The 17,177-nt window shown below is 52.8% G+C and overlaps 1 protein-coding gene across 1 annotated transcript in view; it reads right to left on the reverse strand.

The window, feature by feature from the left end:
- FANCA (FA complementation group A) overlaps nt 1–17,177 on the reverse strand; it is an 80,578-nt gene that overhangs the window by 5,165 nt on the left and 58,236 nt on the right. Inside the window, exons 26-36 of the mRNA XM_075325974.1 lie at nt 12,310–12,464; nt 12,077–12,182; nt 11,934–11,993; nt 11,746–11,850; nt 4,327–4,439; nt 4,093–4,228; nt 3,936–3,992; nt 3,747–3,858; nt 3,539–3,605; nt 3,348–3,468; nt 2,319–2,420 (exon numbers count right to left, since the gene is read on the reverse strand). Coding sequence (XP_075182089.1) covers nt 2,319–2,420; nt 3,348–3,468; nt 3,539–3,605; nt 3,747–3,858; nt 3,936–3,992; nt 4,093–4,228; nt 4,327–4,439; nt 11,746–11,850; nt 11,934–11,993; nt 12,077–12,182; nt 12,310–12,464 — 1,134 coding nt within the window. The remainder of the gene's footprint in view (nt 1–2,318; nt 2,421–3,347; nt 3,469–3,538; nt 3,606–3,746; nt 3,859–3,935; nt 3,993–4,092; nt 4,229–4,326; nt 4,440–11,745; nt 11,851–11,933; nt 11,994–12,076; nt 12,183–12,309; nt 12,465–17,177) is intronic.

Consider the following 17,177-nt stretch of genomic DNA (forward strand, 5'->3'; position numbering starts at 1 on the left):
CTGAGATAAGATCGTTTACCATGGCATCCCCATCCGGGGTATCCAGATTGAGAGGGGTTCCAGGATTAGACTCCTGATCACTCTCTTCAGACACATCACAGGGAGACTGATTGCGCTGAGACCCTGAGCAGTGTGATGACGTTGAGGGTCTTTCCCAGCGAGCCCGCTTGGGGTGGCTGGGGCAATCATCTGAGTCATCATACTCATCCTGAGAGGCCGGGGACCCCCTTGCAGTCTGGATTAAATCCAACTGCGGAGGGTTAGAGGACATAGACCTCGCCGTGTCCATAGACTGAGCCCCAGGCATGGATTGCAAAGTTTCCAGGATTTTTGCCATAGTCACCGACATATTAACCGCAAAAACTGCAAAGTCTGACCCTGACACCGGGGCAGGACTTACAGGCGTCTCAGCCTGGGTCACTATCTCTCCTGACTCCGGCTGGCGAAGCAGCACCGGATCTGAGCATTGCACACAATGGGGGTCTTTGGAACCTGCTGGTAGAGCAGTCCCACAAGCAGCACACACAGTGCACACAGCCCTAGCCTTGGCAGCTTTGCGTCTTGTGGATGACATGCTGCTGCTTCCTCAGAGCGATCTGGGGTATTCAGCCAGGAAGCGACCTCACAGTGCAAGAAATCAATAAATCTCTATGTCCAGTGACACAATACACTAACATACACTGAGGCACTAGAGGGGCCAGCTGAAAAGCCGCTTACCGCCCGCTAAAGAGCGGGTGTGTGGTCTTCCAAAGCCCCTCAGTCTAGGTCTCCCAGAGCCTTGCGTCCTTCTTCCAGCCAGCCATGCATGTAATGGCTGCCGGCGTCCTGAGGGAAGAAGGGGGGCGGGCCCTGGGCGTTCCTGACCAAGAGCGGGAAGCCTGCTCCCTCTGTGCCTAGTGTGAGGGCTGGAGCATGTAAATCAGGCTCCAGCCCTCCTCGCTGCCGTGAAACAGCGTCTCTCCCCTACCCTGATTGACAGGGTGGGGGCGGGAACGATCGGAGCTGCCGGCGTCCTAGGCCCAAAAGCCGGGGACTAGAGTTATAAACGCCGCCGCCGTAAAAGCGCGGTCGGCGTATCCCCGGCGCACCACAAGTCACAGCAGCGCCGCCCGGTCCAGTGGGGGTCGGCGCTGCGTTCCCAGAACACAAAGTCCCCCAGATGACTGTAGGAACACCAGCTCAGTGTACGGTCCCCGGCGCACTACAACACCCAGCCAGCCCGGAGTGTGTCTGTGCCTGCCGGGGACACAGAGTACCTGTATGATGCAGGGCCCGGTCCCTGATGGTACTCCTGCTCCGTATCCATCAGGTTCTGATGGGTCTGTGGATGGAGCCCGGCGACAGAGCTTTGAGGCCGGCAGGATCCCACTTCCACAGAGCCCTACCAGGGGATGTGGAAGGAAAACAGCATGTCAGGCTCCAGCCTCCGTACCAGCAATAGGTACCTCAACCTTACAACACCATCCAGGGGTGAGAAGGGAGCATGCTGGGAACACTATATGTGTCCTCTTTTCTTCCATCCGAACTAGTCAGCAGCTACTGCTGACTAAAATCTGTGGAGCTATGCATGGAATGTCTGACCTCCTTCGCACACAAAGCTAAAACTGGAGTACCCGTGATACCACGGGGGGGTATAGCCAGAGAGGGAGGGGCCTTGCACTTTTAGTGTAGTGCTTTGTGTGGCCTCCAGAGGGCAGTAGCTATACCCCAATCGTCTGGGTCTCCCAATAGAGCGCTGAAGAAACCAGCCTTAAAGGGAATTTGGTCAGCAGTATGACGTAGGCAAGGAGATTCTGAATCTAACACTGTATCACTTAGATTACTGGCTGCAGTCGTTCTTGCAATCAGAGCTTTCAGATTTAGCAATGCAGCAGAGCTCAGAAAACTACCCTACATCAGGCTCCTTACACACAAAGTCTATAGCCAGTGAGCTGCTAATCACAACAGGGAGTGTGCTGGTTTAGCCAAAAATGATAATCTCCTGAAGCTAAAACAAACATAACAGGTAAACAACAGCATACAGTATGAGAAGAGACACATTGCTATGTAATCTCTTGCAATTTGTTAATCCTTCATCAAGCTGTGTTCAGATTACATAGCAAAAACCTGCTGACAGATTCTCTTTCAAGTATATCAATTGTTATTCAAATTGACTATACATTTGTCAGGGTACCATCACCCTATTTGCCTCCTGCATTTCTGAACCACCCTTTACTGTGCCATGGAGGAGGGGTACAGACTTGGTACCAGGGGTCCATGAGGAGCTCCAGACAGGGTGGCGATATGACATTACATTCAGTACGTTGGAGGCAACATACCTGGGGAAGGCGGCCTCTGAACGCAGTTCCGGGTGGAGGGCTCTTCTGTATACAGTTTAGCAAGAACTGGCGGCCATGGCTGAAAACCTCGTTGGTATCCACCTGAGGAGATGGAACGGCTTTAGGGTACCGTCACACTTTAGCGACGCTCCAGCGATCCCACCGGCGATCTCACCTGGTCAGGATCGCTGGTGAGCTATCAATCAGGCAGATCTAACCAGCGACCAGTGACCAGCCCCCAGCGACGCGTGGAAGCGATGCTGCGCTTGATAACTAAGGTAAATATCGGGTAACTAAGTGCTTGGTTACCCGATATTTACCTTGGTTACCAGCGCACACCGCTTAGTGTTGGCTCCCTGCACTCCTAGCCAGAGTACACATCGGGTTAATAAGCAAACCGCTGTTCTTATTTACCCGATGTGTACTCCGGCTACTTGTGCAGGGAGTCGGCACTGGCAGCCTGAGAGCGGCGGACGCTAGTAACCAAGGTAAATATTAGGTAACCAAGAAAGGGCTTCGCTTGGTTACCCGATATTTACCTTGGTTACAGCTTACCGCAGGCTGCCAGACACCGGCTCACTGCACATTCAGTTGTTGCTCTCTCGCTGTCACACACAGCGATGTTTGCTTCACAGCGGGAGAGCAACGTCCAAAAAACGAACCAGCACTGTGTGTAACGAGCAGCGATCTCACAGCAGGGGCCAGATCGCTGCTTAGTGTCACACACAGCGAGATCGCTAATGAGGTCACTGGTGCGTCACAAAAACCGTGTCTCAGCAGCGCTCTCTATAGCAATCTCGCTATGTGAGAAGTACCTCTTAGTGGTGGTGAGAATTGATTTGCAGGAAGCATTGGCCGGGAATCCTGAGAACCTCCTCCTGCCTCTCGGCCTCACATTGACTCTGCACCGTCAGATAAGAGATGGTTCTCAGGCTCGTCTGGTGACCGCAGATTAGTGACGTGGCCGATAGACCAGGTCCTGAAAATCGATTCTGATCAGGATATATGAATGGTGCCGGATTACAGTACCTGATCCAGGAGCGGATTCCCATCTACAAAGAGCTGGAGGAATCGGCCGTACATGTCCAGCGTAATACACGCAAAGTCCTGCTGTAACACGGTCCTCTCCATGGGAAGACGAGGAGCCAAACTGTAACCAGAAGCGGAAACCTAAGACGTCTGCCATATGGGAGATTGTACCCTCCGGTCAGAGAACGCACCTGAAGAAAGCCAGAGGAAGCAGGTCACACAGGTCGTCCGAGGCCGTCTGATGGAGAAGGGTCACATCTGCAAGAAAAGGCAAAATATCAGCCTCTCATCCTGCGGAGATCACGGGTAGTGGGGTCCTGGATCTGGTGACCGAGAACCAGGTGATAAAATGTTGGCGTAATACTTCGGACATCCCGCAGGGTCATTGTCTCTACTCACGCTTTTCCTTTGTGGGCAGAAAGGCCGTCACCCAATTGCCCCCATTTTCTTCCAGACAATTGATCGTAGACAAACAATTCTCCAGCGCTTCTTTTTTACGCCTTTCTCCTTCCTATGGGAACATTTGAGAAATGCATCATACACTTCATCATTACCATATGTATAGATTGAAGCATCGCAGAGCGTCACCTCCAGCAACACAGGGACGAGGTCCAGGAGCGAGAAGAACAGCAAAGAATCCAACGTCTGCAAGAAAAATGGAAACTGCTGCAGATACATCACTGACTCATATTCTAAAGCACCGCCGCAGCAGCTGAGTCTCCCTTTTATTTTGCGTTCATCTCACCTGAGCATGTTTCCTGCTAAGTAATTGTAAAACGCCTTCATGTCGCATTTGTTTCCTCTTCATGGTGAAATGCAGTACGGCAGCGGAGAACCACGAGGAGTCGGTGAGGGGCAGAGACGTGCGAAGCGAGAGGGCTCTGAAGAGGAGGAGGAGGATGATGAGGAGGATGAGGAGGAGGATGAGCGTCTGTGCTGCAGGGACGTCCAGTGATAGAGATGATGAGCTGTCACTCACCTGTCCATATCACTCTGTATTTCCCTCAACACCTCAATCTCTTTCGGCAGGTTCCCTCCGTGCAGACGGCTCCACTCACATTCAATGGCAGGTCCCAGCCTCGGCCACCAACACTACAGCAAAAACAAAGGCAAAAGAAAAAAAAAATTCAGAAATGAAGGGAATTTTGTTTACTTACCGTAAATTCCTTTTCTTCTAGCTCCTATTGGGAGACCCAGACAATTGGGTGTATAGCGTCTGCCTCCGGAGGCCACACAAAGTATTACACTTTAAAAAGTGTAACCCTTCCCCTCTGCCTATACACCCCCCCCGTGCCTCACGGGCTCCTCAGTTTTGGTGCAAAAGCAGGAAGGAGAAAACTTATAAATTGGTCTAGGGTAAATTCAATCCGAAGGATGTTCGGAGAACTGAAAACCATGAACCAAAAGAACAATTCAACATGAACAACATGTGTACACAAAAGAACAACAGCCCGAAGGGCACAGGGGCGGGTGCTGGGTCTCCCAATAGGAGCTAGAAGAAAAGGAATTTACGGTAAGTAAACAAAATTCCCTTCTTTGTCGCTCCATTGGGAGACCCAGACAATTGGGACGTCCAAAAGCAGTCCCTGGGTGGGTAAAAGAATACCTCGATAAAAAGAGCCGAAACGGCCCCCTCTTACAGGTGGGCAACTGCCGCCTGAAGGACTCGCCTACCTAGGCTGGCATCTGCCGAAGCATAGGTATGCACTTGATAGTGTTTCGTGAAAGTGTGCAGACTAGACCACGTAGCTGCCTGACACACCTGCTGAGCCGTAGCCCGGTGCCGCAATGCCCAGGACGCACCCACGGCTCTGGTAGAATGGGCTTTCAGCCCTGAAGGAAGCGGAAGCCCCGAAGAACGGTAGACTTCGAGAATCGGTTCCTTGATCCACCGAGCCAAGGTTGACTTGGAAGCCTGCGAACCCTTACGCTGGCCAGCGACAAGGACAAAGAGCGCATCTGAACGACGCAGGGGCGCCGTGCGAGACACGTAGTGTCGGAGTGCTCTCACCAGATCTAAGGAGTGCAAATCCTTTTCACATTGGTGAATTGGATTAGGGCAAAATGACGGTAAGGAGATATCCTGATTGAGATGAAAAGGAGATACCACCTTAGGGAGAAATTCCGGGACCGGACGCAGCACCACCTTATCCTGGTGAAACACCAGGAAGGGGGCTTTGCATGACAGCGCTGCAAGCTCAGACACTCTCCGGAGTGATGTAACTGCCACCAGGAAGGCCACCTTCTGCGAAAGACGTGATAAAGAGACATCCCGCAGCGGCTCGAAAGGTGGTTTCTGAAGAGCCGTTAGCACCCTGTTAAGGTCCCAGGGTTCCAGCGGCCGCTTGTAAGGTGGGACTATGTGGCAAACTCCTTGCAGGAACGTGCGGACCTGCGGAAGCCTGGCTAGGCGCTTTTGAAAAAATACGGAGCGCGCCGATACTTGTCCCTTGAGAGAGCCGAGTGACAAACCCTTGTCCATTCCGGATTGAAGGATTGAAAGAAAAGTGGGTAAGGCAAACGGCCATGGAGTAAAACCATTATCAGAGCACCAGGATAAGAAGATTTGCCAAGACCTGTAATAGATCTTGGCGGACGTTGGTTTCCTGGCCTGTCTCATGGTGGCAATGACATCCTGAGATAACCCTGAAGACGCTAGGAGCCAGGACTCAAGGCCACACAGTCAGGTTGAGGGCCACAGAATTCAGATGGAAAAACGGCCCTTGTGACAGCAAGTCTGGGCGGTCTGGAAGGGCCCACGGTTGACCCACCGTGAGATGCCACAGATCCGGGTACCATGACCGCCTCGGCCAGTCTGGAGCGACGAGAATGGCGCGACGGCAGTCGGACCTGATCTTGCGTAACACTCTGGGTAGCATCGCCAGAGGAGGAAACACATAAGGCAGTCGAAACTGCGACCAATCCTGAACTAACGCGTCCGCCGCCAGAGCTCTGTGATCTTGAGATCGAGCCATGAATGCCGGGACTTTGTTGTTGTGCCGTGACGCTATGAGATCGACGTCCGGCGTTCCCCAGCGGCAACAGATCTCTCGAAACACGTCTGGGTGAAGAGACCATTCCCCCGCGTCCATGCCCTGACGACTGAGAAAATCTGCTTCCCAGTTTTCTACACCCGGGATGTGAACTGCGGAGATGGTGGAGGCTGTGGCTTCCACCCACTGCAGAATCCGTCGGACTTCCTGGAAGGCTTGACGACTCCGCGTGCCGCCTTGGTGGTTGATGTATGCGACGGCAGTGGCGTTGTCCGACTGGATACGGATCTGCCTGCCTTCCAGCCACCGATGGAAAGCCAATAGGGCTAGATACACTGCCCTTATCTCCAGAACATTGATCTGAAGGGAAGACTCTACCGGAGTCCAGGTTCCCTGAGCCCTGTGGTGGAGAAAAACCGCTCCCCACCCTGACAGGCTCGCGTCCGTGGTGACCACAGCCCAGGTTGGGGGCAGGAAGGATTTTCCCTGCGATAGAGAATTGGGAAGAAGCCACCACTGAAGAGACGTCTTGGTTGCAAGGGAAAGAGAGACGTTCCTGTCGAGGGAAGTCGACCTCCTGTCCCATTCGCGGAGAATGTCCCATTGGAGTGGCCGCAGATGGAATTGCGCGAACGGCACTGCCTCCATCGCTGCCACCATCTTCCCCAGGAAGTGCATGAGGCGCCTCAAGGGGTGTGACTGACCCCGAAGAAGAGATTGCACCCCTGCCTGCAGAGAAAGCCGTTTGTCCAGCGGTAGCTTGACTACCGCTGACAGTGTATGAAACTCCATCCCGAGGTAAGTCAGTGATTGGGTCGGTGTCAACTTGGATTTCGGGAAGTTGATGATCCACCCGAACCGCTGGAGAGTCGCCAGAGCGACGGTAAGGCTGTGTTGACACGCCACCCAAGAAGGTGCCCTGACTAGGAGATCGTCTAAGTAGGGAATCACCGAGTGGCCCTGAGAGTGTAGGACCGCCACAACGGATGCCATGACTTTGGTGAAAACCCGTGGGGCTGTCGCCAGGCCGAAAGGCAATGCCACGAACTGAAGGTGTTCGTCTCCGATGGCGAAACGCAAGAAGCGTTGATGTTCGGGTGCGATCGGCACGTGGAGATAAGCATCCTTGATGTCGATCGATGCTAGGAAGTCTCCTTGTGACATCGAGGCGATGACCGAGCGGAGAGATTCCATCCGAAACCGTCTGGTGCTCACGTGTCTGTTGAGTAGTTTGAGGTCCAGAACGGGACGGAATGATCCGTCCTTTTTTGGCACCACGAACAAGTTGGAGTAAAAGCCGCGACCACGTTCCTGAGGGGGAACGGGGATCACAACTCCTTCTGTCTTCAGAGCGTCCACTGCCTGAAAAAGTGCGTCTGCCCGAGCGGGGGGCGGAGAGGTTCTGAAGAAACGAGTCGGAGGACGAGAGCTGAACTCTATCCTGTAACCGTGAGACAGAATGTCTCTCACCCATCGGTCTTGCACATGTGGCCACCAGGCGTCGCAAAAGCGGGAGAGCCTGCCACCGACCGAGGATGCGGCTCGGGGATGCCGAGAGTCATGAGGAGGCCGCCTTGGAGGCAGTGCCTCCTGCGGCCTTTTGGGGGCGTGACTTGGACCGCCACGCATAGGAGTTCCTCTGGCCTTTCTCCGGCCTGTTGGACGAAGAGGATTGGGGCTTGGCGGAGGGACGAAAGGACCGAAACCTTGATTGTATTTTTCGTTGCTGAGGTCTCTTAGGTTTGGACTGGGGTAAGGAAGAGTCCTTTCCCTTGGATTCCTTAATAATCTCATCCAATCGTTCGCCAAACAAGCGGTCGCCAGAAAATGGCAAACTGGTTAAGAACCTCTTGGAGGCCGAGTCTGCCTTCCATTCGCGCAGCCACATGGCCCTGCGGACTGCCACAGAGTTAGCGGATGCCACCGCTGTACAGCTAGCAGAGTCTAGGACTGCGTTCATGGCGTAGGAAGAAAAAGCTGACGCTTGAGAAGTTAAAGACGCAACCTGCGGAGCAGAGGTACGTGTGACCGATTTAATCTCAGCCAGACAAGCTGAGATAGCTTGGAGTGCCCACACTGCTGCAAAGGCCGGGGCAAAAGACGCGCCCGTGGTTTCGTAGATGGATTTCACCAGGAGCTCTATCTGCCTGTCAGTGGCATCCTTTAGCGATGAGCCATCTGCAACCGATACCACAGATCTAGCCGCCAGCCTAGAGACTGGAGGATCCACCTTGGGACACTGAGCCCAACCCTTAACTACTTCAGAGGGGAAGGGGTAACGTGTGTCAGTAAGGCGCTTAGTAAAGCGCTTGTCCGGAACCGCTCTGGGCTTCTGGACAGCATCTCTGAAGTTAGAGTGATCGAAAAACGCACTCAGTGTACGTTTGGGGAACCGAAACTGGTGTTTCTCCTGTTGAGACGCCGACTCCTCTACAGGAGGAGGCGGGGGAGAGAGATCTAACACCTGGTTGATGGACAAGATAAGATCATTTACTAAGGCGTCCCCTTCAGGTGTATCAAGGTTGAGGGCGACGTCAGGGTCAGAGCCCTGAGCTGCGACGTCCGCCTCGTCCTCCAGCGAGTCCTCAAGCTGGGAACCCGAGCAGCGTGAAGAAGTCGGGGAAGATTCCCAGCGAGCCCGCTTAGCCGGTCTAGGACTGTGGTCCAGGCAGGAGTCCTCCACGTGAGACCTAGGGCCGCCCCCTGGGAGCGCGCTGCGGTGCGGACCGAGAGGGGCCTGGAGGCGACGATCCAACAGGGGCCGGGGCCTGTGTAAGGACCGGTCTGGACTGCAAAGCTTCAAGCAGCTTGGCAGACCATTTGTCCATAGACTGAGCCATGGATTGTGAAAGTGATTCAGAGAGTCTCTCAGCAAAAGAGGCGAACTCTGTCACTGCAGCCTGGACAGGGGGAGCAGGGGGGTCTACATGAGCCGAGGGGCCCACTAGTGCCTGAGGCTCCGGCTGAGCAAGCGAAACAGGGGTCGAGCATTGCTCACAGTGAAGGTAGGTGGAACCCGCAGGTAACATAGCCCCACAAGAGGTACAGGCCGCAAAAAAACCCTGTGCCTTAGCACCTTTGCTCCTTGTGGACGACATGCTGTTGTCTCCTAGGAGAGTGATCACTGAGGGTATATGGGAACGGGTATACAGCCCGACCGAACAGAAATATATATATATAAATACGTATCTATTCCGGCACCCTAGGGGGACCAGCACCGGGTGACCGGTGTGGCTTACCGACCGCTAAAAAGCGGAGTGTGTGTCCTCCAGATTCCCTGCCTTAGGTCCCCCGGAGCTGCAGAGCTCTTCCCTGAGAATCCTCCACCGGCAGAATGCCAAAAAATGGCTGCCGGAGCTCTCAGGGGAGGAGTGGAGCCGTGGGCGGCGCCAGGAAAGTGCGGGAATCTGGGGTCCCCACAGTGATCAGTGAGGGGGGAGGAAACATACAGGATGCTCCGGCCCTCACATCCGACGTCAGGTCGGCAGTCCCGCCCTTACCCCTGACAGGCAGGCCCGGGGGCGGGATTTTTGCTACTAGGCCGCGATGAAGCCGGGGACTAAATTTAAGACCGCGCCCGACAAGCAGGCGCGGTCGGCGCGGAAGTCCGCCGGCCTTCTCAATTCAGCAGCTGCTGCAGCGTCCGGGAAGAAGGCGCTCCCTGCACAGTCCCCATGGGGACACAGAGTACCTTAGAGTTGCAGGGCCCGGTCCCTGAGGATGAATAGACTCCGGTCCGGCAGATTCCCACAGGGGCTGCGGAGGGAGCACGGTCCCAGTAAATGGATGACCGGTCAGGATCCCACTTCTCCCAGAGCCGCTAAGGGATGGTGAAGGAGACGGCATGAGGCTCCGGCCTTTGTACCCGCAATGGGTACCTCAACCTTAACAACACCGCCAACGTAGTGGGGTGAGAAGGGAACATGCCGGGGGCCCCGTGGGGGCCCTCTTTTCTTCCAACCGATATAACTAATATGAGAATGACAAAGCATAAAACTGAGGAGCCCGTGATGCACGGGAGGGTGTATAGGCAGAGGGGAGGGGTTACACTTTTTAAAGTGTAATACTTTGTGTGGCCTCCGGAGGCAGAAGCTATACACCCAATTGTCTGGGTCTCCCAATGGAGCGACAAAGAAAAAGAGTTGTTTAAAGGGGTTTCCTAATCTTTTCTTCCTGCCTCCAGTGTGCCAGATGGGGGGGGGCTATGCACTCATAATAAGTCTCCAGTGTGCTGGATGGGGGGCTGTGTGCTCCAGATGATTGACAGCTCTGCTGCCTCCAGTGTGCCGGATCAGGAGTTGTGCGCTCCTGATTATTGACCGCTCCGCTGCCTCCAGTATGCCGGATCAGGAGTTGTGCGTTCCTGATTATTGACCGCTCCGCTGCCTCCAGTATGCCGGATGGGGGGCTGTGCGCTCCTGATTATTGACCGCTCCGCTGTCTCCAGTATGCCGGATGGGGGGCTGTGCGCTCCTGATTATTGACCGCTCCGCTGCCTCCAGTATGCCAGATGGGGGGCTGTGCGCTCCTGATTGACCGCTCCGCTGCCTCCAGTATGCCGGATGGGGGGCTGTGCGCTCTTGATTATTGACCGCTCTGCTGCCTCCAGTGTGCCGGATGGGGGTCTGTGCGCTCCTGAAGATTGTCAGCTCTGCTGCCTCCAGTGTAAAGGATGAAGGGACCGTGCGCTCCTGATGATTGACAGCTCTGCTACCTCCAGTGTGCTGGATGCAGGGCTGTGCGCTTCTGATGATTGTCAGCTCTGCTGCCTCCAGTATGCTGGATGGGAGGCTGTGCGCTCCTGATGATTGTCAGCTCTGCTGCCTCCAATGTGCCGGATCGGGGGCTGTGCTCTCCTGCTAAATGACAGCTTTGTTGCTTCCAGTGTGCAGGATGGGGGGCTGTGCGCTCCTGATTATTGACAACGCTACTGCCTCCAATGGCCGGATGGGGGGGGCTCTGCATTCCGGATGATTGTTAGCTCCTCTGCCTCTAGTGTGTTGGATGGGGGGAGCTGTGCGCTCCTGATGATTGGCAGCACTGGTTTGAACTGATCACTCTCCCATTATGCTGGCAAGTGCGCTCCATACCTGGGAAACCGACCACCTCTGCAGTCTGTAAACTAGACATCGAGCAATAAGCTACAGAGCTAAAAATCCTCTCTGGTCTAAAGAATGGAGGAATATTTAGCCAACAGTAAAATGCAAAGCTGCTTGTTTGTTTTTTACCCAGCTAAGAAGGTGAGACAACCCCAGAATCACTGCATAATATATATATATATATATATATATATATATATATATATATATATATATTTATTATATATATACACACACACACACATATATATATATTTTTATTATGGAATTACACAAGAAGATCCATTAGGATTAGCACAGACATACCGCGGCTGAGGTCAGGATGAGGGGACATCGAGCACGAGCTGCGTGGAGTGCGGCATTTATGGCGTCACTCGGATCCTCGCTCCTCGTACTGGCTCCGAGCAAACCCTGCAGAAAAGAGCGTTATCCATCACCTCTAGGAATAAGGAGAATATATTACTGACCGGACCATGATGCATAAACTCTCTTACCCTAAAAAAGTGCGCGGTGATGTGGTAGGGCAGAGCGCCGCCGCGCTGACCAGTGTTCTTCTGGAAGGTGAGATGGCATATCATGCACTGAAGGTAAACCCCACATGTGCAGCGCAGGTAAAAGAAGTGGATTATTATCTCACCAAGTCCTTGTTGATGAATTTGAAGACGTCTTCACAGTCTATATGAGCTTTTCCCCTCTTTGAGGATGTGGAGATGAGGAACGTAGGTGGAAGTCCCAGGAGAATCCTGAGTACAAAGACTAAAAGCATCAGTAATCCGGTGCGCTGCGAGCGTTGAGCTGTGTATGTGACCCACGGGGGTCATCACCCGCCACGGGGACACGTTCAGCAGGTAAACTGCTCATTCCACCTACCTGGTACACGTGGCAAGGTCTCCGTGTCTCCTCAGCCCGGCGCTCGTTCTGCTCCCTGAAAACGCTTCTAACCTTCGATGGAAGACGTTAAAAAGGAAACTTGTCTGTCTGAGATTATCCGGACGTGACTGCGAGAGCAAATCACAGACCGACTCCTGTACGAAGAGGAGGAAACAAAGAGCTAGACGGAGGGCGACAATATGAGAGGAGTGCTCCAGTATGGACAACCTTGAGCGAACAGCAGTAATATATGTAGTCCGCAGCAATTCCTCGGTGGCCACCAAAGGAGAAACGTGGCATAATATATTAAAGTACTCCATGTAATATAAGGGCAGGGCGGGTTCTCTGGAGAGAAAGCTTCCAGCTGCTCTCCTCAGTGCTTACCAGATGAGCAGGGGACCCCTTTAATGTTTAATCAAACTGAACCAATCCAGGATATTCCTGACTGGCCCCATTTTGGATGATCTAATAATAATTATATATATATATATATATATATATATATATATATATATATATATATATATATATATATATATATATATATATATATATATATATATATATATATATATATATTGTATTTTACAAAACAGATATGGTTTGGTGGAGCGGGGTTCACAGGACGCGCTTGGGGGTTTCGCAGCAGGCGCCATTAATCTGCGGGCGAGTTGTGGTGTCAAAGGACAGGGTGTCTCAGTGGCGGGTGCATTGACCTGACTGCCGACTCCATTGACTCGCCCGTGGTTGACGTGATGAACTTCAAGAAAATGGCCGTGGAGGTGACACGTGCACAAACTGATATGATGGACTTCAAGAAAATGGCCGCAGAGTCCTATCTGCACATGCGCCGCCTCTGTGGCTATTTTCTTGAAACTCATCTCGTCAACTGCGGGCGATTCAATGGAGCTCGCAATCCGATCAATGCACCTGCTGCAGAGACACCCCGTCCTGTGACACCCCTGAAGCCCACCCACCTGCTGCAACACCCCTGACGCCTCCTGTGACTTTTCATCACCACCGTTGCCCTGTTAAGCCATATCCGGGGGATTCAATGGTGCCCGCCGCTACATCCCCGAACAAGCAGAATCGTTGACCCTCCTTAGGGTCAACACCCCCTCCTCTGAGCCCGCAGCATTGCCTACCTGGCCTCCTGTGACCTTCCTGAGCTTTTCCACCCCCTGGTGAGCATTGGGATTAAGATGCATTAGGGTTGCAAGATGGACCCTCATATTAACATTAAAAATTATTTTTTGCTATGTTCCTACTCTAAATTTGGAAATTTTGGTTGCGTCTTATAAAATGAAAAATACAGAAAGAAGGGAATTTTGTTTACTTACCGTAAATTCCTTTTCTTCTAGCTCTAATTGGGAGACCCAGACAATTGGGTGTAGTATAGCTACTGCCTCCGGAGGCCACACAAAGCAATTACACTAAAAAGTGTAAGGCCCCTCCCCTACTGCCTATACACCCCCCGTGGGATCACGGGTTCCTCAGTTTTAGTGCAAAAGCAAGAAGGAGGAAAGCCAATAAACTGGTTTAAGCAAATTCAATCCGAAGGAATATCGGAGAACTGAAACCATTCAACCTGAACAACATGTGTATACAAAAAAACAGGGGCGGGCGCTGGGTCTCCCAATTAGAGCTAGAAGAAAAGGAATTTACGGTAAGTAAACAAAATTCCCTTCTTCTTTGTCGCTCTATTGGGAGACCCAGACAATTGGGATGTCCAAAAGCAATCCCTGGGTGGGTAAAATAATACCTCATGATAGGGCCGTAAAAAACGGCCCCTTTTCTACAGGTGGGCAATCGCCGCCTGAAGGACTTGTCTACCTAGGCTGGCGTCAGCCGAAGCATAGGTATGCACCTGATAATGTTTGGTAAAAGTGTGCAGACTCGACCAGGTAGCTGCCTGGCACACCTGCTGAGTCGTAGCCTGGTGCCGTAATGCCCAGGACGCACCCACGGCTCTGGTAGAATGGGCCTTCAGCCCTGAGGGAACCTGAAGCCCTGCAGAACGGTAGGCTTCAAGAATTGGTTCCTTGATCCACCGAGCCAAGGTTGACTTGGAAGCCTGCGACCCTTTACGCTGGCCAGCGACAAGGACAAAGAGTACATCCGAGCGGCGCAGAGGTGCCGTGCGGGAAATGTAGATTCTGAGTGCTCTCACCAGATCCAACAAATGCAAATCCTTTTCACATTGATGAACTGGACGAGGACACAAAGAAGGTAAGGAGATATCCTGATTGAGATGAAAGGAGGATACCACCTTAGGGAGAAACTCCGGAATCGGGCGCAGAACCACCTTGTCCTGGTGAAACACCAGGAAGGGAGATTTGCATGACAGCGCTGCTAGCTCGGACACTCTCCGAAGAGACGTGACCGCTACTAGAAAGGCCACTTTCTGTGAAAGACGAGAAAGGGAAACATCCGTCATAGGCTCAAAAGGCGGCTTCTGGAGAGCAATTAGAACCCTGTTGAGATCCCAGGGCTCTAACGGCCGCTTGTAAGGAGGGACGATATGACAAACCCCTTTTAGGAACGTGTGTACCTGAGGAAGTCGTGCTAGGCGCTTCTGAAAAAATACAGATAGCGCTGAGACTTGTCCCTTGAGGGAGCCGAGCGACAAACCTTTTTCCAATCCGGATTGCAGGAAGGAAAGAAAAGTAGGCAAGGCAAATGGCCAGGGAGAAACCCCCTGAGCAGAGCACCAAGATAAGAATATCTTCCACGTCCTGTGGTAGATCTTGGCAGAGGATAGTTTCCTAGCCTGTTTCATGGTGGCAATGACCCCTTGAGATAATCCTGAATACGCTAGGATCCAGGACTCAATGGCCACACAGTCAGGTTGAGGGCCGCAGAATTCTGATGGAAAAACGGCCCTTGAGACAACAGTCTGGCTGGTCTGGTAGCGCCCACGGTTGTCCTACCGTGAGATGCCACAGATCGGGGTACCACGACCTCCTTGGCCAGTCTGGAGCGACGAGGATGGCGCGGCGGCAGTCGGACCTGATCTTGCGTAGCACTCTGGGCAACAGTGCCAGAGGTGGGAACACATAAGGGAGTTGAAACTGCGACCAATCCTGAACTAAGGCGTCCGCCGCCAGAGTTCTGAGATCGAGAGACCGTGCCATGAAGGCTGGAACCTTGTTGTTGTGCCGGGACGCCATTAGGTCGACGTCCGGCATCCCCCAGCGGCGACAATTTTCCTGAAACACGCCCGGGTGAAGAGACCATTCCCCTGCGTCCATACCCTGGCGACTGAGGAAGTCTGCTTCCCAGTTTTCTACGCCCGGGATGTGAACTGCGGATATGGTGGATGCCGTGCCTTCCACCCACGTCCGAATCCACCGGACTTCGTGGAAGGCTTGCCGACTGCGTGTCCCTCCTTGGTGGTTGATGTATGCCACCGCTGTGGAGTTGTCCGACTGAATTCGGATCTGCTTGCCTTCCAGCCACTGCCGGAACGCTTGTAGGGCAAGATACACTGCTCTGATTTCCAGAACATTGATTTGAAGGGTGGACTCTTGCCGAGTCCACGTACCTTGAGCCCTGTGGTGGAGAAACACTGCTCCCCACCCTGATAGACTTGCGTCTGTTGTGACCACCGCCCAAGATGGGGGTAGGAAGACTTTCCTATTGACAATGAGGTGGGAAGAAGCCACCACGAAGAGAATCCTTGGCCACCTGAGAAAGGGAGACGTTCCTGTCTAGGGACGTCGACTTCCCGTCCCATTGGCGGAGAATGTCCTATTGTAGTGGACGCAGATGAAACTGCGCGAAAGGGACTGCCTCCATTGCTGCTACCATCTTCCTTAAGAAGTGCATGAGGCGTCTCAAGGGGTGCGACTGGCCCTGAAGGAGAGATTGCACCCCTGTCTGTAGTGAACGCTGTTTGTCCAGCGGAAGCATCACTTTCGCTGAGAGAGTATGAAACTCCATGCCAAGGTATGTTATCGATTGGGTCGGGGTGAGATTTGACTTTGAAAAGTTGATGATCCACCCGAAACTCTGGAGAGTCTCCAGCGCAACGTTCAGGCTGTGTTGGCATGCCTCTTGAGAGGGTGCCTTGACAAGTAGATCGTCCAAGTAAGGGATCACGGAGTGACCGTGAGAGTGCAGGACTGCTACTACTGCTGCCATGACGTTGGTGAAGCCTCTTGGGGCTGTCGCCAGACTGAAAGGCAGGGCTACGAACTGCAGGTGTTCGTCTCCTATAACGAAGCGTAGAAAACGCTGGTGCTCTGGAGCAATCGGCACGTGGAGATAAGCATCTTTGATGTCTATTGATGCTAGGAAGAAGGGAATTTTGTTTACTTACCGTAAATTCCTTTTCTTCTAGCTCCAATTGGGAGACCCAGACAATTGGGTGTATAGCTACTGCCTCCGGAGGCCGCACAAAGTACTACACTTAAAAGTGTAAGGCCCCTCCCCTTCTGGCTATACACCCTCCCGTGGGAGCACGGGTTCCTCAGTTTTAGTGCCAAAGCAAGAAGGAGGAAAGCCAATAACAGTTTCAAAAATAAATTCAATCCGATAAACAATATCGGAGAACTTAAGTAACAACATGAACAACATGTGCACCCGAAAAACGAAACCCTAAGAACAAATAGGGCGGGTGCTGGGTCTCCCAATTGGAGCTAGAAGAAAAGGAATTTACGGTAAGTAAACAAAATTCCCTTCTTCTTTTTCGCTCCTAATTGGGAGACCCAGACAATTGGGACGTCCAAAAGCAGTCCCTGGGTGGGTAAAAGAATACCTCGTGATCGGGCTGTCAGGCAGCCCTTTCTTACAGGTGGGCCACTGCCGCCTGAAGGACTTGTCTACCTAGGCTGGCATCCGCCGAAGCGTAGGTATGCACCTGATAA

The sequence above is a fragment of the Anomaloglossus baeobatrachus genome, chromosome 10 (genome assembly GCF_048569485.1).
Source record: "Anomaloglossus baeobatrachus isolate aAnoBae1 chromosome 10, aAnoBae1.hap1, whole genome shotgun sequence".
In the NCBI taxonomy this organism is placed as follows: domain Eukaryota; kingdom Metazoa; phylum Chordata; class Amphibia; order Anura; family Aromobatidae; genus Anomaloglossus; species Anomaloglossus baeobatrachus.